The 22,607-nt window shown below is 37.3% G+C and overlaps 2 protein-coding genes across 9 annotated transcripts in view; one reads left to right on the top strand and one right to left on the bottom strand.

The window, feature by feature from the left end:
* rapgef2b (Rap guanine nucleotide exchange factor 2b) overlaps positions 1–15,440 on the bottom strand; it is a 104,158-nt gene extending 88,718 nt beyond the window's left edge. For all 8 annotated transcript variants that reach the window (XM_032555724.1, XM_032555727.1, XM_032555729.1 and 5 more), the window contains exon 1: positions 14,756–15,440. In XM_032555724.1, the coding sequence (XP_032411615.1) occupies positions 14,756–14,824 (69 nt within the window). In that variant the 5' untranslated portion in view covers positions 14,825–15,440. The remainder of the gene's footprint in view (positions 1–14,755) is intronic.
* A 1,122-nt stretch (positions 15,441–16,562) lies between these two features.
* On the top strand, positions 16,563–22,536 carry spmip2 (sperm microtubule inner protein 2). The gene is made up of 4 exons (XM_032554912.1): positions 16,563–16,706; positions 17,365–17,594; positions 17,816–17,874; positions 20,550–22,536. The coding sequence occupies exons 1-4, from the start codon at positions 16,643–16,645 to the stop codon at positions 20,602–20,604; spliced, it is 408 nt and encodes a 135-aa protein (XP_032410803.1). The 5' UTR covers positions 16,563–16,642; the 3' UTR covers positions 20,605–22,536.
* Positions 22,537–22,607: the final 71 nt, after the last annotated feature.

Here is a 22,607-nt window from a genome sequence, read left to right as displayed (position 1 = left end):
AACAAGGACAGAGCACAAGATGATGAAAGAAAATCTGCTTGCACAGCACGCCATGAACACCCAATACGTTTGTCTTTGGTGTTAAAATACTGATCATAGGAATTTGAGAATTCCATCTGGTCAAAAAGATAAAAATCTGTTCAGCAGGAAAACAAAGAAAAATACATACAAGTAGGTTTTAATGTTTTTCATCTAACATCATCTTGAATAAAAGTTGTCATTTATTCAAATGGATGACATTTTTTATTAGATTTTTTTGCACAAAAAATATTTTGGGGAATCCGTCTTTTTTTATTTTAGTGTTAGACAATCATGGAACAATTCAAAAGTCAGTTTAAGTCTGAATGTGTAAAGCTGCAAGAAGTTCAGTTTTACTAAATCTGATTTTCCCAAAGCAGCAAGAATATAATGCTTGTGACATTGGTTGCTTTTGTCAAGCAGAAGATGGCTGTAACAGAATCACTGTCTCAGGTCGGTACCATACCCTCAAGCTGGGGTTGCATGCAGGAGTAGCATGCATCTTTTCCTGCAATATTACCCTAATGCAGTCTTCATTAATCCCAACAACAACACAGCTGCAAGCGGTAGTCACAACTTCATAGGCGAGTGGTGAAGTCAACTGCTCACATGAAAACACTCAACCACACATTTTCTGATCCTCTGAAACCAAAACAGACAAGAAATACGGAGAAGTAAAGCAAATTTGATGAAACTTACATAACTTCAATTTATTTTAATAATTATTCTCACTTGTCTTTCCACTTCCATTCCAATCTGCCCTGTAATATTGAAAAATCTCAGACATTTGATATCGCTTAGTCTGGACTGTTACAAAAATAACAACGCATCAAAGTCTCAGTGACAGACAGAACTAGAAAGAGCAGAAAAAAAGTTTTCATAGCTGGCTGCCTCAAAAAGATGACAAAAGAGAATGTTGTCAAGTTGCCTTTAGACAACACACTAAGCCTCAAGTAGTCTAATGATCTACTGTGTTTGAATGCTGTGAGTGGGGCTTGATAACTGTGGCTTTACAAGAGAATGCCTCTATGTGGATTTAGTCAATTTGCTATTTCCGAATTAGGGTATCAGAATAAAAATAATATATAAGTGTGGTAGATATTATCAGAAATGTTCTGGTGTTGTAAGGCTGCAACGACTAATAAGATTAGTTATGACAAATCAGTTTTTGAAATAATTGTCAACTAATTTAGTAGTAATAGTAAATAGTAAAAGTATAAAGACTGGAAAAAAGGCAGTTTGCAGAAAAAACACCACATTCAAATGCAGAATGTATGTACATTTCAAACAGTTTTTGCTTAATTACTGCTCTAAGATAATAATAAAAAATAAGAAATAAAAAAAAATAAATAAACATTTACCTGTAAATTTGTTCAACCCAGAACTCCTCAAGTGGCATCGTTTTAGCCTCACCTGGTTATAAAAACATAGTCAACAGATCCGCTACACTGAATTGATGTTAAGCCAAGCAAAAAGGTCTGAGCTTTTCACATGTTCATGTTGGAAGGATATTTTAGCTGAAGATGCATCTATTGTTACAAATGAATAAATGTACACTAATGGATTCCTGTTGCTGCACTTTAGGGAATAAGATGTTTATTTTATTATTTTAAAAAGATCAGAATTATTTGTTATTTACATCTTTTACTGTATTCCTATTTTTTGTTTAACAATAGGAAATACTTGAAACAAAAAATATTGCTTAAATATTTTTATAAACAATATTTAGTTTTTTTAATTAAGTTTTTAAAAACTTAAATTAATGCCTTTGAAACATAATCAATTAAGAATTTAATGATGGCACCTGACTTAGGGTAATGTTTTGATTGTTGATTATTTCTTGGATGATTTTGTGTTTTTGTGATTTTATGATGTAAAGCACTTTGAAATGCCTTGTTGCTAAAATGTGCTATATAAATTAAATTTGATTGTTTGACTGATTGAATTAAATTAATTAATTTAAGTTTATTTGATAGGGACAGACACACATCAACACAGACAAACTGAACAGAACAGCAGTCTCATGTTTGCATCAAAGTGCTTATAGCACAAGCTAATTCGCAGCTCGTGTCCCTAGGTTAAAGTGGTTAAATGAAAAAATCTGCAGAATGTGCCGATTCTATTTATTTAATTATTAGAATAATTTATTATTAAAATAATTGTTTGTTGCAGGCCTAAAATGTTATATCAACAGAAATAACTTAATTTTCTAGATCTAGATCATATTATTTTTTAACTACTGTTATATCGAGAATCTAAAATGAAATCAGAATAACTTCTGCTTATTGGCCTCTTTTTCTATTTTTTCCTCCAAGTTTTGACTCAGTCATGGTGAGTACTACAACCACTCATTCCCAGCATAGCGTTTGATTAGCAGCATGTATGATGCAACTATGTCAAGGCTCCACCTCCCTCAGGGTTTTTTTTTTAAACCAGCAGACTTGTATAAACATGACTGTGTGGTTTTGATTTGAGCTGATAGTGTCCTGTTGAATTGCTCAGACTGTTTCCCTCTCTAAACTTTTCCATCCCACGTTTACTAATCAAATTACTCAATCACAAACAAGCAAATTCCACTTTAAGAAGGCTGTCGGGCTTTAGCTCTGCACAAGGTTAATGCAGTATTATGTAATCGTACTTCTGATTCTTTGTCTTTCCTGCATCAAGGTTGAGTGATGTATAAGGAGATCGAAATATTCATTACAGCAAAGGTGATTCGTAGAAAAGCAGAGGGAAGCATGGGAAAATGTTTGGCATCATAAAAGGTCAACCAAGGAGAAGCTCTGAGGCGCCAAGAAGATAATACCATCTAATACATGAACTGACATCATTTAGAGAAAAACTACAGCTGGAATGGTGCACATACCACACTGTCAGCAGACTCAAATGGATGTTTTCTGGGCTGCTAACGTTGCATCACTCCAGTAAACATCTTATGAGGTTCCGTTCTAGAACAAATCCTTACAGTGCAAAGTTTTCTGGATCAAGACTCCAAAATAAAATTCCCGACTTGCATTCTAGGGATCTGCTTTCAGAAATGTTAGGAAGATAATTGGAGTTGCCGTTGGGATAATTACGGCCCTTCTTCCACAGCAGGAAGTGGGAAGAAACTGTCAAACATTCCAACATGAATCAGATTAGGTTCAAGCCCTGGAAGTGAATGAACGTTTTCCCCTCCAGTGGGTAACTGGGGGAAAATGTTGTGAGGTGGGAAACGTGACCAGCTTCAGGTCAGACAAACCCTCAGGGGCCAATTACCAAGATAAGATTTCAACGGTACAGATATGGTACACCAGCTCGCTCTGCTACATGCAGGAAGTGGAACGACACTGATCACTGATTTATAAATGAGGAAAGTGAACATCTAGCACTCCAGATATTCCTGTAGGCCAAACTCAACAGCTGCTGGTGCAGAGCAACCTCCTTCAGCAGACAGCTGCTGTTGCTCCTGCTGCTAGAGGAATGCATCGGCTCTTATGGAACCTCATGATGAGTAAAAACCTGCCTACGAGCTGCGCTGCGCCTCATGAGGCTCAACAGGCCACATTAATCACTGGAATCTTCACAGCTTCACAGAACGAAGTCACAAGTTATTGCAAAAACCTTTTCATCTTTTAATCTGTCATCATATGTCAGAAACTTCCTGTCCTTTCTCAACATGTGCTGCTGTTTACACTGGTTAGACTGTCATGCATTGTATTTAAAAGATTCAAAAGAAAATGCAGCTTGGGAAGTTGAAATGCATGATTTTAGCTTCCTAGAACAGACAATCAGCACCATTCATTTTACTTGCTACTGATTGTCTGTATCCCAAGAGTAGCAATAAGGAAAACTGTACATGTTAGCTCCTGCTGTGGTGCCACTCAGTATATTAATGCATATCAAGATATATTTGGACTAGATATGTTTGAACTATTAAAATAGGTAGCTATAAGCACTTTCAGAGAAAGTCTCAAGTATTCATGCCAGAGGACCCTGGCACACAACCAAAAGGTTTTAAAAAAGTATTGATCAACCATTCTGGTACTCCTGTGTAAAATTTGCAGGATTTATTTTCTGTTAAGCTCTAAAAATCTTTCTTTAAAAAATAATCTGTTCATTATTTTATTTAATATTTATTAATATTCTTTATCCATAAATCAAATATCAAGTTCAAGCCAAAACTCACTGAGTTTATCTTTTGTCCTCATCATTATTTTATCAATAAAAAGCACTATAATTTCATTCTTTAGGTGTCTATGAAATTTTAAAACCCAGTTATTTGTTGCAAGTAAAGTTTATTTCTCTTTAAAAGTTTAGCACAAAACTAAAAATATGAATTCACACATTGCTATATGGAAGAATATTTGCCTCCACGTTCAACTGTATTTGTCCCAAATAAATTAAAGCACGAATAAATAAATGTTCTTTGTGTATCTTTTTTTCTTGTTCACTGTGGGGTCAGAGTTGATGTAAATCACTCTTTATGTTTTCTTTCCCAATAACAACCTTTTTCGGCTTGTAATTCTGTTTTAACAGTTTTTAGTCTTGTTCATGGAATCAGACAAAACTTTCAGAAAAGGTTTAAAAACAAGATGTTTTGTTTTGAATGGTAATTTTTGTGTGTCTGGTGTCTTGCATGTTTCCCACACAGACAGCTGTGAGCTGCTGGGAGAATATCTGCAGCTGAGCAGAGACATGCATGCAGAAGCTACACCAATCTGTCAGTCATGGCCTCATTCCTCTTTTACTAAATTACCACTAAGCTGTGGAAAACACCTTTGCAAAGCAATAAATGACATGCACAACCTAAAATACAATTCTGAAAAATGTGCACACAGAATCTGGGTCTTTTATACAAGCTGCATAAAATGTGGCTGCATGAAAGGCTGGTTAATCGTTTGTGGTGAAGACGCATCAGTCGACCACAGACAGGAAGTGGACAATTTTCCCTCTTTACATCTAATGCATCAAAAATAACTTTCACCATTTAAAGTAAACTTTTTTTCTCATTAATGCATATTTTTTCTGAATATCAGAATCAGCCTGATAGGTGCATCTCTCCTTTATGGTTTACTTTTTAAATCAGATAGTTAAAATATCTACAAAAAATAAATACTTCAGTAATGTATTAGTTTTCCATTTTTCCTACTGAACAATTTGCTTGAGAATTCATTAAACATGGTTTCTCCAAAATCTTAAAAAAATATATTTTCCAATGTGTATTCACTGATTCTAGATAAGCCTTGTGTACTTAAGTATCCTCACCATAAGCACTGTCCTGGATCCTGTCATGCCAAACCAAATATCATTAAGCACAATTTTTCCAAACAGTGTAAACAAGTATTAGCTACATGTAGAACCTGCGTAATGGGATTTAAGAGATCTATAATCAGGCAAATTAATCAGCTCTCCATCTGATCCATGTCACGCCTGAGCAGTCCACCGTGAGGCAGGATTACACAGTGGATTACACAGCAGAGTGGGTCTGTACTGTCTAGGACCCAGGATAACAACAAATTCAATCAAAGAACAATAATACCACCACTACTGATTAGGAGGTGGCTCAAAATAAAATTCAGAGTTCTACTTTAGATTCAGAGGCATAAAGGTGACCAATTATGTTTCCTAAACAGGTTAGGATAGATCTATGGGCTATACAAAAAAAGTTCATTACATTTTTTGTACAAAATCATTAGATAATGAGATTTTAGTTTGCTCAGTTCTCCTTTCACAATGAGCTGTTTTAGTGCCTCTGTCACTTAAAATTCAAATAAGCTGCTGTTGGCCACGCCCCCAATTCAACGTTTACACTCGCACGAGAAAATAACTGTCAACAGATGCGCAGTTGTGCAACAGTACATCTTTGAAAAGCAGAAGTAGAGCCTTATGCACAACTAACAAAAATGAAACAATTGGTTTCTGGATAGTAAGTCAACAAAGGTAAAGGTAATTTTATTTATATAACATATTTTCAGCAACAAGGCAATGCAAAGTGCTTTACAGGAATTAAAAGGAAATACAAACAAAATATACCAAAGGAAAGAGCAAAAGAATATAAAGCTAATAATGTTGATCCAAAGTAAATAAACTAGATACTCCTCTTCAGGGTTGGTAGACAACTATAACTAAGTATCCTCTGGTCTAATTCCTTTTATGGTTTGGAAGAATAGGAGTCTAAAAAGTAGTTGCTAAAGTAGTTTTTCTGGATTCTAAGTTCTAATCCCTGTTCTGGGTTGCTAAATAAGTGTAAGTAAGTAAGTATCCTCTGGACTTCTGGGATGCTAGACAAGTATAAGTATTCTCTGGACTTTCTAAGTGTGCTCTAAATTTGTAAAAGTAATGAGTTCTCCAGTTTCTAAGTAATAATAAAAATTAAATGTTCCTGTTCTGGAAGAATATTTTCTGGATTCTAAGTTCGTTCTAATTCCTTTTCTGGGTTGCAATAATAGGAGTCTCTCTGCATAATAATCTAAAAAAATAATCTAATATTGATCTAAATAGCAAAAACTCTACAATTTCTAAAATATAAACTAAAGAGTGACTAATAAACTAGAGTCTCTGGATTCCAAATTAGTTCTAATTCCTTTTCTGGGTAAAAAAGTGAGTACTCCACAGTTTCTAACAAAATAAAATAAAAAAGAGGAAAGGACACATTAGGGCAAATGGCAACATTCAGACAAAAAAAGGGCAAAACAAAGACATGAGTGAAGGCGGTGACATCACAGGGCCATGAAACCATGTTGCTCAGCTTCCAGACAGAAGTCCGATAAGATGTTGTTATCGAGGAATGTCCTTGGGAGTGCTCAGCTTCACAGCTGCATGGATAACAGAAGGGGGTGAGGTGGGAAGGAGTGTTATGTTTACATATCTTCAAGGAGATTTAAGAATATGCAGCCCTTCCAAGGCAACATGGGGAAAGGCAATTCAGATACAGAATGTCTTAGGTCAGGTAGATTATAAATTTCAATCTTCCCTAAAGTCTCTCCGATACATCTCAGTTCCCAATCATCCAAATTAATTTGCCCTTTCCACTGAACCAAAACTAGCAATTTCTCCAAGATCGATTCCATTCTGTTAGTGAGTTTTGGAGTCCTCACTGGGCTGCGAGTCTCAGCAAGACTCACATCCAACTTGAGTCTCTGTCCACACCAACAGTCTGAGTGTTCGCTAGTTTGGCCAAATTCATCACAAATTTGTCGATAAGCCAGGTATCCGCAAGCTCCAAACAGCAGAAATACTGTTATCAAGAATAAATCCAGGGTGTATCCCGTCGGGTGTGTCCCCGCAGGACAAGAGGGCTCTCCTGTGCCCATTCTTCTCGTCGAGAAAATTTGATCAATTGTCTTGAGAGACCGGTTGATCAGATCCATAATTTGTAGATTTGGAGGGTGTGCAAAGAAAGGCTCCAAAATATAGAAAAAGACAAGACAAAAACAGAGCAAGCAAGGCAGGCAAGAGCAGGGAGGGAGCAGAAGAAAAAAGCGTCCGTCTTCACCGAGAGCAAGAGAGGAAAAAAATGGTACAATGGAAACTAAGCTTTCCATTGTACAACACATGCAACAGTACAACCAGCTGACTAAACATGCTGGAGCTCAGCTTGGGTAGACAGGTGATGGGCTGGGCTAGGCAGTGGTTGCTTGGTAACAGGCTGGGCTTTGGTAGGGTTGCTAGGTTGCTGATTTGTAACGTTACATTCGGGAAGTTTTTGAAACTGCTCATTTTCCAGACACCGGATAAGGTTTATCTATTACCAAAAAAAGTCTGGGTGGTTCTTTTCAGCACTTTGGCTGTTTTTAGAAGCAGTAGAAACCCAAATAGAAGTACAAAACCTGCAAAATGTGAATTGGTCCCCTTTAAATACTAGAACAGCATTAAAAAAACTGGTGTTTAAGAGGTCTATTCTTGTCCAAACTGATCTACTGTCCAAGCCAAGAGGTCAGGGGTTAGGTTATGTAAAGGCTGTGGTCACTCAGCGGATTGGCGGCCGTATCCTCCTGCTGGGAAATCTGGAAGAATTTACTCTCCAGATATGTTTTGTTTAGTGCGAGAAAAAAACCCAGAAGAATGTTATCCTGGGCACCTAAAATGTACATTTCTTAGTAGAGTGTGTGATTCTGTCGGTTACACTGTACATAGTGACCCTGAAGCCATTGCTGAAGCTTATCTGGCAGATAAAAAGCACAGGAACAATGCGACCGCTGACGGATCATGGAGGAAACCAATCGAACTTCAGGCAAATGCACACAAGCTGTGAGCTGCAACAGAAAGGTGCAACCGGCTGATCAAAGCAGCAGCTGCATGAGCGCAACCTACAGAAAGCCCTCATTACACACAAAGAGCAGAAAGAGAAAGCATGAAAAGCAGGCAACCTGGGGGGAACTGGACTCTGTTGCATTAACTTTCTCTGACCCTCTATTGTTGTATAAGAAACATGAAGAATTTGAAGGAAATCAGACTCTTCTGCAGCATAAACACTTCTCTCCACATGGACCTCCTGAGGAAGCATCCGCCTTAAACACTTTATGTCAGACTTAAAACGAGTCAAGAATTACTAACAGAACAATGAAATGAATAGACTGGAAACTTATAACTAAGGAACTAATTTCTACTGTAACAACAAAGTTATTGACAGAACATTTTTATATTTTTTGTGCAAAAGGATTCACATGTTAAAACAATAATCCTACAGAGTAGACAAGATTAACCATTGACTATCGGTTCTTTTTAAGAAAGACGTTTTATTTTTCTTTAAACACTTTAATAAAAAGTAGACTTGTGCATTATAATTTTTAGTTCTAGATTAGAAATCGGTTAAAACCCAATTGATAAGACAACGTATTCAAAAAATCTAAATTAAAAAATTTACGAAAATGGGATGTAAAATATCTGATCCGTGCAAAACTACTAGCTTGTACAAGACAGCTGAATAATCTTAAAAATTAATTCTAGAGTATCAGATGTTATCATTGCAACAAAACCAATGCTGTTTTTAGCCAACAGAACTTTAGCTGGTTTTTGTACAGGACTTGTAATAAATGAGCTACAGGTCAAACTACAGCGGGTTTAGGTCCGTTTGCAGCAACTACACCTGATCTATGTTTTCCTTATTAGCTTACCTCCAGCTCTGCACAAACATTCGTTTGAGTTTCAGCAAAGGAAAACATTTATGGATCACAGATTCCTACTTTAAAGCAGACTTAAGTGATTAATAAAATAATAATTATCAAACAGTATTAGTTTAATTCATTAGATGCTTCCTGAAGAGTCAATCCACTGAGCAGCATCCAGTCCTACTGCAATTGCAGAACAAATACTGTTTGAAATAAGCTCGTCTGAAGCTCTGCTCCTTTTCTGTTTGGGCATCCCTGATGACTCATGTTTGATTTTTCCCTTCCTGAAACTTTCCCCCATATTTAGGCTCAGAGGAATACGTCACTGAGACTCAGCGGTGTGTAACTACTTCAGTCTGCACACGCTCTCAACTTTCCACTCAGAAATAACATGTGACATCACTTCAGCTCTACAAACACCAGGGCAAGTGGCAGCTAAATATACCGGTTGGATCGGATTTTTGGGGAATTAACAAGTCTTTAGTTGCCATGAAGAAAAATGGACTGCTTTTTATTTTACCGTCCTTAAAGAGCCCTGCTCTAGAAACTCAGTCAGGAAGGTTTTCAAACAGATGTTCAGATGATTATGATACCAGAACAAAAATAGGAAGCAACTCACAAAACAAAAAAGAAACTTAAAAAGAAAAAAAAAAACAGAAATGCTGCTTTGGAGCGAAAGCGTTGGAGGCACGCTTCCTGTAAAAGGTTCACAAGACATCCTGGTGCTTTTCCTCTTCCTGACTGTACGGAGCAGGACGCTGAGGAACAACGCCGCCATCAATCATCTCAACCAGCGAAGCGCCTCTGTCATGTACAGGCCTATCATAGTTCATTACCTCTTATTAAACATAATTGCATTCAGGTTACATGATTTATGGTATTTTTAAAGTTATGGGGGATTTTTTTTTCTCGCAAACCCAACAAGAAAACCCCCAAATAAAGAAACTTTAGTTGCTCACTTTCATATCTTTAATATAATCAGCCAAATACTTAGAAGTTCACTAATAAATTGCAACTTAGCTGCATTAAGGATGCCTTGGTTTAGTGTCAAAAGCTGCTATTTTCTTAGATTAAACCTTCCAACTTGTCTTCTTTTTTCCAGTTTGGTCGCAGCGAGCCGCCACTGATCTCCTGCTCTTTCCCCAGAGTATGTGGAAACAATGTAAAGTAGGCGGCGTGTCCCTGCAGCTCTGTGGCCGTGAACCAGGGTCACTGCAGCGGGGGGCGGTTTGTTTTTTGTGCCCTTTGGCTTTGCCACCTGGCTGAAGAAGAGCAGAGATGCCGCTCTTGCATCCAGATACGTCCCTGTTGATAAATAAAGTCAAGCTGCGAACATCTTCAGCCCTCCCCCTGCTGAGGGAAAAGCATGATGCTTTGTCCCCTCCCCCTCTAAAATTGTGACTTTCTGTTGCATTGACATAACTAAAAATGACCTTTACAATAAAACCAGTGTTCAGTCTCTGTAAAACAATGCAACAAAAAAAGAAAAAAAAAACAGTATGTGTTAAGCAGTCGGTCACAAGTGGAAAATCTCATTGTCTCTGAAACAAAGACTGTCGGTTTTGACCTTAAAGACAAACAGACGGGTTGTCAGCTGCCAGTGCAAATGAAGTGCAGTCATTTTAAAAGTTTAAAATCTGCATAAGAATGTGTTGTCTGAATGAGCAAACAGAAAATGAACAGGGTTTTCAATCAGTTTGCCTTATTTCACACAGTGCAGTTTGATAATGAACCACAGCAGCTGAAAATAGAACAAATGTTGAATTTTGGTCCCGAATGGGACCGAGTCAACCAGACTATCAGGAATGAAAACACCTTCAGTTGCGTCTGTGCTCCAACAAACCCAAACTAAACTCACTACCAGGTCGCTGATGAGGGAATTGACGCTCAAACCAATTTAGAATGTCAGCTCCCTAATTATCTTATATTTGTTTAAGAAGACTAGTAAAAAAAACACACAGTTTTACAGTCTTACATGGAATGAGGCCCCCACTTTTCCTGATGTAAAGAATTGATGAGATCTTGTGGCAAAAAGCTGAGTTAAAAGTGTCACTTTTATGCCTTTTTATATTGAAGATCTCAAAGAGAACTCAGAACCTGCAGAAACCTGCACTGACCAGCTGAAGCATTCTAAAAACCGTACATCAGAAATCGACCACAGGTCTAGTCTTTTAAGTACTGCTGCACATCTTTCAGGTTTTATTCAAATCTCTCACAGTCAAAAGTCTCAATTTCTCTGCAACACATCAGTAAGTACAGACACAAAGCAGCCATGAAACCTAAAACCATCACGTCCTGTTTGCTTAATTTGCATTACAACTGAGAGTAACGCAGAACACACGCAGCAGTGCTCTGCAGAAAAATTATGTCACCCTCCTTTGTCTGTTCTTCCCTCTGTGCCTAAAATATCTGACATCCCACCCTATAATCACAAAAAAGAAAACAGATAACGTGCGAGAACACAAACTGTCAAGTGGTCAGTTATTTAACCTGCCATGTGACACCAGCGTGAGGCTCGGGGTCAAGCCTCGCTGTGGTGAGTCTTCACAGATAAAGACAGATCCCTGCATCAGTTGGCTAATCCTGACAGAGAGGTCCTGCCAGCACCATTAGGATAAACCCGTTTGAGGCGCTGCAGCCACTCCACACATGAATAACACACAGGAATGAAAAACACTCAACACCAATACAGTGTCAGAATGGCATGATCTGTAATAACACAAAGATACAGCTGGAAATAACTTGGCTTTCGGCAGAGGCTTTTATTCTGAGGGTGAAAAATTATGTGGATCATAAATGGAAAATGACAAGCATGCAGAGAGCTGCCTTCCTGCAGATTTATTTTCCTATTTTTCTGTTTTCTTCAGAGACTTCCACAAATATTTTCTGCATCATTGCACAACGTGGGATGTTTAGCGTATAAGTCCTAAATCTCAACATAATGAACTTATACCGCAGACACTTCAGACTAATTTGGTAAAAATCAGAAACTGGACAGAAACGGACAAACTGAAAATCAGAAAACACATGGATTGGCAAACGGATAACTCAACAGAAAAATGTTTGGACGAATGCTGCAGTTTATAAAAGGATAACTATACAAATATTTGAAATACTCCTTTTTATTTCTATAACCAGAAACATAACTTAAACCAAATTTCATACTTTTCCAGACTCCATAGAAACCTTGGATTTTTCTCAGAATTTTCAAGCAAATATATGTTGACAATTTAACTCCTTCACACATGTTTGACAGGTTAAGAACCTCTCAAACTGAACTGGCACAGCATGCAGAGATAAATCCTCAAAGCTCGGCTGTCAGAAAAAATGTTAACTCTTAAAAAAAATTTATCCAATGCAGCGGACTCCAACATTTCTAATCAAATCTCAGAGTTTCTTTTCTTTATTCAACAACCCAACTGAATGCATACCCTACTGATCGGCTGTAAATGGAAATATTCTCTGCAGTTGCTTCATCATAAAACTCTAATGGCAGCAATTTCCTTTTCCCCAATCCTCAGTATGCTGACATCTCTCATCCACTTAATTTACAGCTTGCAAAAATGCTGTAAATATCACTGGCCTGGGGCAGTTAACAAGCCAGCAATGACACTGTTATTGACAGAGACCCAAAGGGTTTGCCTCCATCGCTAACCCCCAGTTTAAGTGTTATTGTATTGATTGCCTCTTACGCATAAGGTCTGTGCCAACCGGATGTCATTTTTTACAGCTAGAATACATTTATGTTTGACCTATAAAAGTTGTAAATCAGAAAAAAAATCATTATTAATGAAAGCTTATGTAAAGGTGTCCGGGTGGATCAAAGTCAGTTCAGGAGCTTCAAAGAGAGGGAATCCAAACATAGACACAGAGATGTGAGAAGAGGAGTAAAGAGCAATGAGTGTCAGAAAAACAAAGTCTTGCTTTATTCCAGATCTGAACTATATTACAATATTTTGCAGTAATGATAATATTGGCAAATATTACAATGACATCATCAGCTGTCATTTATCCCAATTTCTTCTTTCCTTCCATCAATCTGTGTCAGTTAACATTTTACGTAATGTCATTAGTGTCCATTGTGACATCTGCTGCCGTGAGACTAAATTTTACATTACAATGCAAAATGCAAGTTCATAACACTGGGAATTAAGAATGGGTATTTATCATATCGCTTATCATTTATAGTGAAAAACGTATGACAAGAACTTTGATTAAATTAAATCAAATTTAAAAAACTAAGCATTATCTAAAATTTTATTTTTACCATTTTTTCTGCTGTTTGCTTCAAGAGAGAGTCAATAAAAATCAGAAACTTTGAAAATATGATTGGGTGCAGTTACTGTATGCAGTACAAATCACACTTCCTGAAGTAAGTGCCTATTTTAAATGGGAATGTTTCTTAAGAACAGAGTTATGGCACAATAAAGGCTGAGCCATCCAGACACAGTAACCTAAACAATAAGTAATTTTTATCATTAAGACAATAGTACCACAAAATATTGTGATAAAAGTCTTGATATGTTATTCAATTATTATTGCACTCCAAACTGTCCTTTGCAATACAAATATTGCACACACTGACATTGCAACAATAATTTTTGCAATTTTCTGCAGCCTGACTGTAGAATACATCATAATCCCCAAGTGTGGAATACTGCAATAGCAAAGAACCGTTTGGATGCAATATTTTGTAGGCTATGAAATGTAACATAATGAGTGTGAATGAGTTCAACCAGAATATGCCCATGTCTTATAAATAGCTTGATGACCAATATGCTAATGTTCAAGGAGAGTTGTGGGGTCATTGTGATAAGAGAAAAGAAACAAAAATGATTGGCAGTTGATGTTAACGTTGCAGTATTAAGCAATATTTCAATAAGATGTTTCCCTAAAGTTCTACAGCCATAGCTTGCATATCTATATTTTTCGATGGAAGTGTAAATAATGAATTACATGCTTCAATTTCTGTGCATCACAACAAATACAAACACAGTAGAGTACATAGCACGCAAAAACTTTTAGTCCAATTTTAAGACCCTGGTGAAGTTTTGTATGTAAACAAAGAAAGGATTAGTGTCTTATGGTATAAATCGAACAATCTCGCGTTGCTTGCTGTTGTTTCATATTGTGTTGTGATGCTGTGGTCCCTATTCCTGGTCCTCGTGGCTCACTGTCTCGCATGTTCTGCCGCATCTGATTTATATTAAATGGTCATTAACAGGTTTGTGCAGAACTTGGTGGCATGCTGGGATGCTTTATGTAGGCAGAGGAATATCGAAAACATTAGGGGCCACAATACTGATGTATACCGCATGGGGTGAACTATACGGTGCGAAGCCTGCACACCACAGCGACCTGAAACCACGACGCACACGAATGCATGCGGGTTGAATTCCCACCGTCATTGCAGCTCCTGTTGTAAGTTAAGTGTACCCGATTATCTGAGCTGATAAGGGGCTTAAACAATGATGCAGCCGTACCTAACAGGAAGCAACTGCATGGCAACAGTTGCACACAGAAACATTGTTAAACTGTTGCAGATTCGGGCGCTGCAGTGTCGAGATGTTGCAACAGACTTCCAGAAATAAGCACGACAGATGTAATTAGCAGTACAATGTAGTAACCCCCCACCCCCCACTGACCTGTTGCGTCCGTTCAGACGGATTCATCATCACAGCCTGCCGAAAGCGGTTATCCACATAAGACGCCATTGTCTTGGAAGGCGGCGTGTAGCGCAGTTTCTTATTCTTGAAAACCACTTTATTGGAATCCAGAGGCGATGTATATGCACAGATGTAGGCCTCCGTTTTGTTGTACTTTATTCTTGTTGGCTGTGGTCCGGAGCTGGGAGTGCCCCAAGCCAGGCCACGACTGGAGCCAGACAGCCGAGCGGTCTCCTCGGGGTGTCTGTCCCTCTCTGCTGCCCAACCCGAAACCGGCTGCCAACAGCGGTCCCCGCTGCCACTGACTATTAAAACTTATTTAAATAAAAAATGTATCAAACAGTCTCTTTGAGTTATTTTCAAACTGCCAAACCTAAAGTCCCACCGTTGAAGCCAGCGTTACGTGAAGATATTCCTTGTCTCCTCAGCATTCTGCTGGCGACGGGAAGAAATTCCATAAAGGATCCGGTAAACAAAAGGAAAGCTAACGGCTACAAGCTAACCAGACAGCAACAACATGGCGTCCATCACGAAAATGTCAAAACACCTTACGTTCACTGAGAAAACTCATTTTATTCGCGTTTACAGACAACTAAAAGTGAGAAATGGCACACCACTGTTCGCCGTGTTCTGTTGTATGCCACCACCATGGTGACTGACATACGACATCAAGTCCGAAGGAGTTAGAAATACTACTTCCTTGTGCGATTTTCAAAATAAAGTTCTGCAAATAAATAAAAATCGTATTTTTTTTATAACTTTACTTACTTTTTCAAACAAAAAACTTTATTAAATATACATGTAATGCTCTCATACAGATTACACGACACAGAAGGAAGTTAAAACAACGAAATGGGGTGGCAACATTTTTTTTATTATTATTTTGCATAATCTTTTCCGTTTGTTTTTTGTTGTTTCCTGGGTTGTTTGAGGCTCTTTTTAGGGATACTTGTAAAAAGTCGTATTGGCACAATGGTCATTTTGTAATTAACTTACCAAACGGAGATATAGAAATAGAACTAGATGTAAAAACTCACTAAAAAAACTCTGTAATGATCATTTTCAGTTCGGTTTATTCGCTATTCATATTATTTAGACAGGGAGAAAATTCTGTTTCCTCCAAATCCATCGTCATCTATTTGATTTGACAAGGATTTAGTAACATGGAGGAGGCTTATTATGGGCGAGTCCATTCAACAAAGGACGGAGCGAGGGATGTTAATGTGGGAAAGGTAGTGCTTTGGCGCCACCAAGTGACGTTGTCAAGAATTACAGGCGTAAAGGTAATGAACAATGGCATATATAACCCCTCCAAACTCCACGAAAGACTAGGAAGTCCAACACATGTTTGTTATTACGTATAAGTTTAATTATTTAAATGCAATTACGTAAAATGCCAAAACATAAATGAATCATTAAAAGCTCATATTTAGGAATGTATATTTATTAAAAAGAAACCCCAGGTTAGATCATTTTTTGACCAATCAAAATTAGACATCTTCGCATTAAAACTTTCTTTTGGGTAGTTTAAAGGTCGTAACTATGTTTACCTTTCAAAAACTACTTCTTTTGAATGGTGTACAATAGTTAAGTATGTATGAGACCGTCTGATGTGCCTCTCTCTCCACATGCAAATCTATTTGTATGAATAATATCACAGATATTTAGATAAGGGCACAGCTGAGTAGATAATGTTGGTTTCCTGGCTGTAGAGTGTAAGTAGGCCGCAGGCAGTGGCACCATGACAACCACTGGTTGTATTACAGCCAGGCATAACACCCATGGACAGGACCGTTGAGCTCATGTTGTCAGTCGATCAGGGGGTTTAGAAAGCACTTTCTAAACTCCAGATATAATAAGTTAGAAATGATGCAGAATAGTAACAAAAACTCAGGTGAGACACGGTATGGGCAGAGGATCCTTTTCACAGGTAGGAAAATCTAACTCACAATGTGCCTTTGATGTGTTTCCTTCAGCTGGGACTCTGAAAGGCTAAAAATTAAATTAAAGCAATTTTGATGTAGCTGTAAGATGACATAGTCTAATAAATGAATAAATAACATGGATTTTAAGCATTCAAATGATTGAAAGGAAGTTTTAAAGGACAATTTTCTGTGATCAAAGAACAAGATAGTAACATAAGAATTGGGAAATATCTGTTTTACCAATATTATAAAATTATTTTTGTTACTGCACTTTTGATATTTACTCTATGGATAACCAAAAAATATAAAGAATATTGCGTGGCATGAAACGTGGAAACTGCTTCTTCTACTATAATGAGATTCTTCTCCTTGCTTAACATTTCAACTAGAGTTCAAGCAACTTACAATGCTGTGAGAAAGTGTTTGCCACTTCCTTTGTTTTTGCTTTTTCTAGTCCAATATGTTTCAGAACATCAAAAACAAGCTGATATCAGAAAAAGATAAAACCGAGTAACACAAAATGCAGTCTTTAAAAAAAATAATTCCAACCTCAACGCAATAACAGGTCCCATTCAGCTAAATGCAACCACAGGCACCATTAATCACAGATCACAATTGAAGAAGGACGCAATTTCATTCCTCATAACTTTGAACTCTCACCAGGTCCAGATGGAATTGGAGACTACAGGCCGAGATCAAATTATTTCCCACTCTACATTGGTGTGGGTGCCACTTCTCCAGAGGCAACCAGTGATCTAAGTTATTTATGCCGAGCTGCTCCTGACGGCCCCCCACCTGCGCCCAGGCAGAGTTTTGTGGGCGAGGTGGGCTGGGGATGGCAGTATAACCAGCTGTTGAATGGAGACAGGCTGCTCAGCAACATGCAAATTAAGGTATAAACATGACCTTGTGGAGCTGATTCTAATTAGTAGGTTGAGGCATAAACTTTGATGTGGGAAAAAAACTCAATCAGCTTTATTGTGAGGAACAGAAGGAGATAATGAAATATGAATTTATTTTCTCTGTAACAAGGCAGGACTGGCACATGGATTATTTATCAAGTCTGGATCCTGATCCAAGATAATTAAAATTTCACTGTTTTATTTTCTGACAGAAAACTGACATTAGGCGAACACTGGAGGACAAAGTCACTCAGAAGTTTCAGATGAACCAGTAGGTCCCAATTTGTCCATTTAAAACACATTAACATGGTATATGTACATGATGTTTGAACAGTGTTGAGCTAGCTGGATTGCATGTTACCTGTTTCCTCATCCATAATGCAACATTTCCACTTTAATGAGAACACACAGCGCTTCAAGCCATGGACACAAAATCAGCAGAACGAACTTGGACACACAGCCTCCAAACTGTCTGGAGGGTTTATTTACATGTTACATTTTTCATATTACAAAAAAAATATTCATGAAATGCAATGGCATTTATTTCTTGTATGTTGCGAGGCATAACTTGAATAAATTATAAAGATTCAATGCACACAAAGGGATGTGTTGGATCATAGCTAATAAAATCAAATTTCCTTAAAATTGGAACATTAGTAATACTGCAATAGCTATGAACAACATAATAGTGGAGAAGACAGCTGACTTTATAGTTGGTCTGGAGACCATCATTGACACACTCCCCAAGAAAGCCATTTTTAAAGAAGCTGGCTTTTTGATTAGAATGTTGCAATTAAGCATGTTAATGGAAAATTGAGTGGAAGGAAAATATGTAAAGCACAAACAACACAGAAAACCTTGAGAAGATGATAAAGTACAGCAGGTTAAATAGGTTAAATAGGTCCAAGTTTTAAGGAAATGTTGATTTCATGAGAAACCTTGGCATCTGCTCATATTACCAGAAGTACTGTTATCTTGCGTCTGCTATCATTGGATTTGATTGGCCAACAAACCCACAAAGGATCTATGGAGTATTGTGAGAAGGAAGATGAGATACACCAGATTCAACAATGTAGATGACCTGAAGGCTTCTCTTAGATTAATATGGACTCCCTGAACACTTGCGCAGAACCTGTAGTGCAATAATACAGTTATTCAAGCATCAAAAAACCCTGACCAAGTGGTCAGTGCAATGAATCTTTATTCCTGTATTTAAAATCTTTCTTTTTATGTACTATTCAAATTGTCTGAGAATATGGGTTTGGAGTAAGTGAGTTGTTTATATCTCAATTAATATCAATAAACATTTGAAATATATTACTCTCTGTGTAGTGAATATGATTAATTTGAGTTTACATATATTCCAGTTTATTGAGATGCATCTCATTCACTGGATTTTCTGCAGAGTTGAAAAAAGTGAATAAAATGAGAAAACAAATGTGTAAAGTCTCATGGTCTTTAATATACAAAATCTATTTTTTCAGTATTTAGACTTTTCTAGTGGGGCTCTTGTATTAACAGTCCCCACTTTATCTATGGAAGATTTTGAAAGTGACATATTTACTCTGATCAGAACCCCTGCTGGCAGCACATCTGAAGGATGATGATGGACAGAGTGTCGTGTGTTTCTATAGTTGTTGTTTTTTCATCCGACTGGTGTTGTTAGAGAGCTTGAAGAATGTTAGATTTGTTCTATTTGGATATTTGAAGGATTTCTCTTTTAAAAATTTGCCGCCACTGGGTGAGTATTCCCCATCTTTCATTTATTTATCTCTGATATTAAGCTCTGAAAAATTACTCTCGTTCTTGTTCCCAAATAGGTTTGCACAGTTATGCAGTACATTAATCTTCGTGTGAAGCAGTAAAGCATATCACTAAAAACACAAAGGCAGGAAACTCAAATAGAAAAATATATTGTATGTAAGACTGATGTAGCGAAACACTGGGATATGTCATTGAAGATCAAGAAGAAACTGTGGGAAAACAAAGATAATGATTGATGAGATTCAAGTTATTTTTTCTTTAATAATGAATAAACTTGAATTAATGTGAAGCATCAAAAGTAAAAGCGTTTTGTTGGTCTGAATTTTTCAGTATTTGTTCATATGGTTTTCACTTGAAAAAGTGACCAATTTCTCTTCAAAGAGATCCATAAATAGACATTAAATATGATCCAAATTATCACTAAGAAGGTTAAAGAACATTTGCCATGATGTCATTTTAAGAAAGAGAAATTCAGTAAAATATGGAGATAACAGTCTTAATAAATATCCATTTATGGGATGTAGTACCTGTGATAGTAGCATAGTTAAGACAGGTGTAGAGATAAAACTGTACCTTGTACTAAGGCAACCATGCTTTATTGGGTCATGATTGCCTTCAGATTGTCGTGAGGTTTTCTAACTGTGCTGCATTCTAAAGATGTTCAAAAAGCTGTCAAAAACTTGGAGACTAAGTCGGTGTTAAATCTGGTGTGAAGGCAATCACAGTTATTTGAGTTTAAGAGTATTTTTTATGGGTGAACGAGCCAGAGGTCAGACTTCTGTGGCCCTAAAAAGAAAAAAAATTGTACAGTGATTTGGTGCAATGGTAAAAAATAGGAGAGAAAAAACAGGCAAAGACAAACATAAAACATCAAAATCTGCATGGGCTCAAGTTTGCATTCATTTGGTTTTGGAGATTTTGCCAAGCATAACAATACTAATTAAAAACTTGCCTATATTGAAAAGTTATATTAATGGGATAACACAAGAGCAAATGTAAATTCCTAGGATCATAATAAATGTCTATTAGAAATTACAAATACGTAACTTTGAACAAATAAAAAGAATTAAAAACTACTCTGCCTTGTTAATAAACATTAAAACTATTCATGCTATATAACAAATGCATTGTATCTCTTATTTCCTGTACCCTCCAATGGTTTCCTGTCTGTTTTTCTTTCAGAAGGAACATCGATGACTTAGAAAAAGTCAACACCAAGTTTTCCAAAAACAATTAGAGCAAACAGCAGATGGTATTCCACCGCCCACAGAGAGCCAAGGACCTGCGTTTTGATGAGATCCATCAATTTGAATAAACATCTCCTAATCAGTATAAAGAATCGAGTCTATCCACACCCTCCAACTTGTATGTGAAAGTGGCTTTATTAACAATCAGATGATATTAAAAAATTCCACACGTCTGAAAGCTCATGGCAAGTTTGTGGCTGTGTTCATGTAATATTATGACCATATCTACGAAATCTGAGCTTTATACATTACTGATCATATAAACTAGCCAAGAAAAGGTCTGAAAGTGTCAAAATTTGAAGAATATAAGTAATTCTTCAAACTGGACTTGACCTACAGAAATATCATTGACTTCCAGTTGGTGTTGTTTTTCAGAGCTCCTCTGCTCGTGTCACACTTGAACAGTGACACATTTCAGATCATCTGAGAAGCACCTGTTAATCCATCCCCAGGCCCCAGCGTCACATCCTCTTATGTCTGCTGTAGATAACAGAACAAGTTCTTTGGCACCTGAAAAACCATACATTTCCACAATATGAGCCAAGAGGATGACATCAGTGCCTCAGTGGTGCTGGACATAATCTGCCACCACCTGAGGGCATCTTGTGACTAAATGTGTTGAGACAGGACAGCTTGAAATGTGTCTACTAATCTTCTTTAATTGGAGGGTGCATGGGAGTTCACCCAACCAGTTTACACGAGTTTGTGGACATGGAAAAGGTATTCAATCATGTCTTTGGGGAATTTCTAAGGGACTAAGTCGGGCTCGTCTTTGGTGAGAGCTTGACTCTGCCAAGGTTGCTCTTGTCAGTGATTCTCTAGGTAACCTTAATAAACAAAATTTCTAGGTGCAGCCAAAGTCTTGTGGTTATCCATTTCGGAGGCATTAGGATCTAATTTCTCCATTATGTACATGATGTGTTTCATCAGACTGTGAACTACATCTTTCACTGACTTTCCTGGACTGGGTGTTTAGAAGGAGTTTAGTTTTCACAGGGTCTTATTCACAGATGAGGAAATAATGGAGAAGGAGATCAACTGGTGCTGTGTCAGCAGTTATGGGAACAATGTACCAGTGGTCTTTGAAGGTAGTTGAGTCTCATCTCAAGTATTTTTCTCACTACAAAAACAAAACTAACAAAAAAAACTAAACAGACGAATAAAGTCCTGTTGGATTTAATAGACATACATTGATGAGACATTGAGACCCATTAGTAAAGACTTTCTCGTGGCATTGTTTGCCCAATGTTGTAAATTCACTGCCCTCATACAACAAGGAAATAACGTCACGAATTCACGTATTTACCGGAGCAAGTTGAGGAATATTTTCAATCAAGAAAATAAAATTACTTCAAATTAAATTTTTTGTTGACCACAAAAGTGAAAATAATTTTGAATTTCAATTTAATATTGCATGAAAAGTTATTTTTGCTCTTCAGTGACGATTTCTGAGAAGAAAATCCTGAGACTGTAAAACGGCAAATCATGTATTCTAACGTGTGATCTTTTTTTTTTTTGTATCTATGCTTTTGTGGTATACGCATTCTTTTTATAGTGAAATTTATTTTTCTCTCGCTGTGTTCTAGTTTATGGGGTGCATTGCTTTGCTAATATAACATTTGCTAATGTTATAACACACACTGGAGCGAGATAATGGTAGGATTTTTGCCTTGCAACAGAATGATCGTGCATTCACGTTTGGAGGCACTCACTATACGTCCGTGTGTTCTTGACGGGTACCAAGAACGCACGGTTCTTGGTACCCGACTCTTGACTCTTAGCTGGTTTTCCCTGGCCATGGATGAGTGCGTTTCATTTCTGTCCTGTGTTTCTCTCCGTTGTCCTGTAATTGACAACCGGCCCAGTAAGGATTAGGGGTATGATTCCTGCTAGATTATGAAAGAACCTGACAACATACTGCTCTCGCAGAAACACCAGATGATTTTTCGAGTTTGTCAGAAATGTGTCAGTTAGCAGTTGGCTTTTATTTTGA

This window comes from Xiphophorus hellerii, chromosome 23 (assembly GCF_003331165.1).
Source record: "Xiphophorus hellerii strain 12219 chromosome 23, Xiphophorus_hellerii-4.1, whole genome shotgun sequence".
NCBI lineage: Eukaryota > Metazoa > Chordata > Actinopteri > Cyprinodontiformes > Poeciliidae > Xiphophorus > Xiphophorus hellerii.
Note: the sequence above shows the minus strand (reverse complement) of the source record. Positions and strands in the feature narration are given on the sequence as shown.

Coding starts and splice junctions, on each gene's coding strand:
- spmip2 (XM_032554912.1), top strand. CDS start 16,643: ATGATGCAGAATAGTAACAAAAACTCAGGTGAGACACGGTATGGGCAG. Junction 16,707..17,364: donor GCAGAGGATCCTTTTCACAG/GTAGGAAAATCT, acceptor AACTCTCACCAG/GTCCAGATGGAATTGGAGAC. Junction 17,595..17,815: donor TCAGCAACATGCAAATTAAG/GTATAAACATGA, acceptor ATTTTCTGACAG/AAAACTGACATTAGGCGAAC.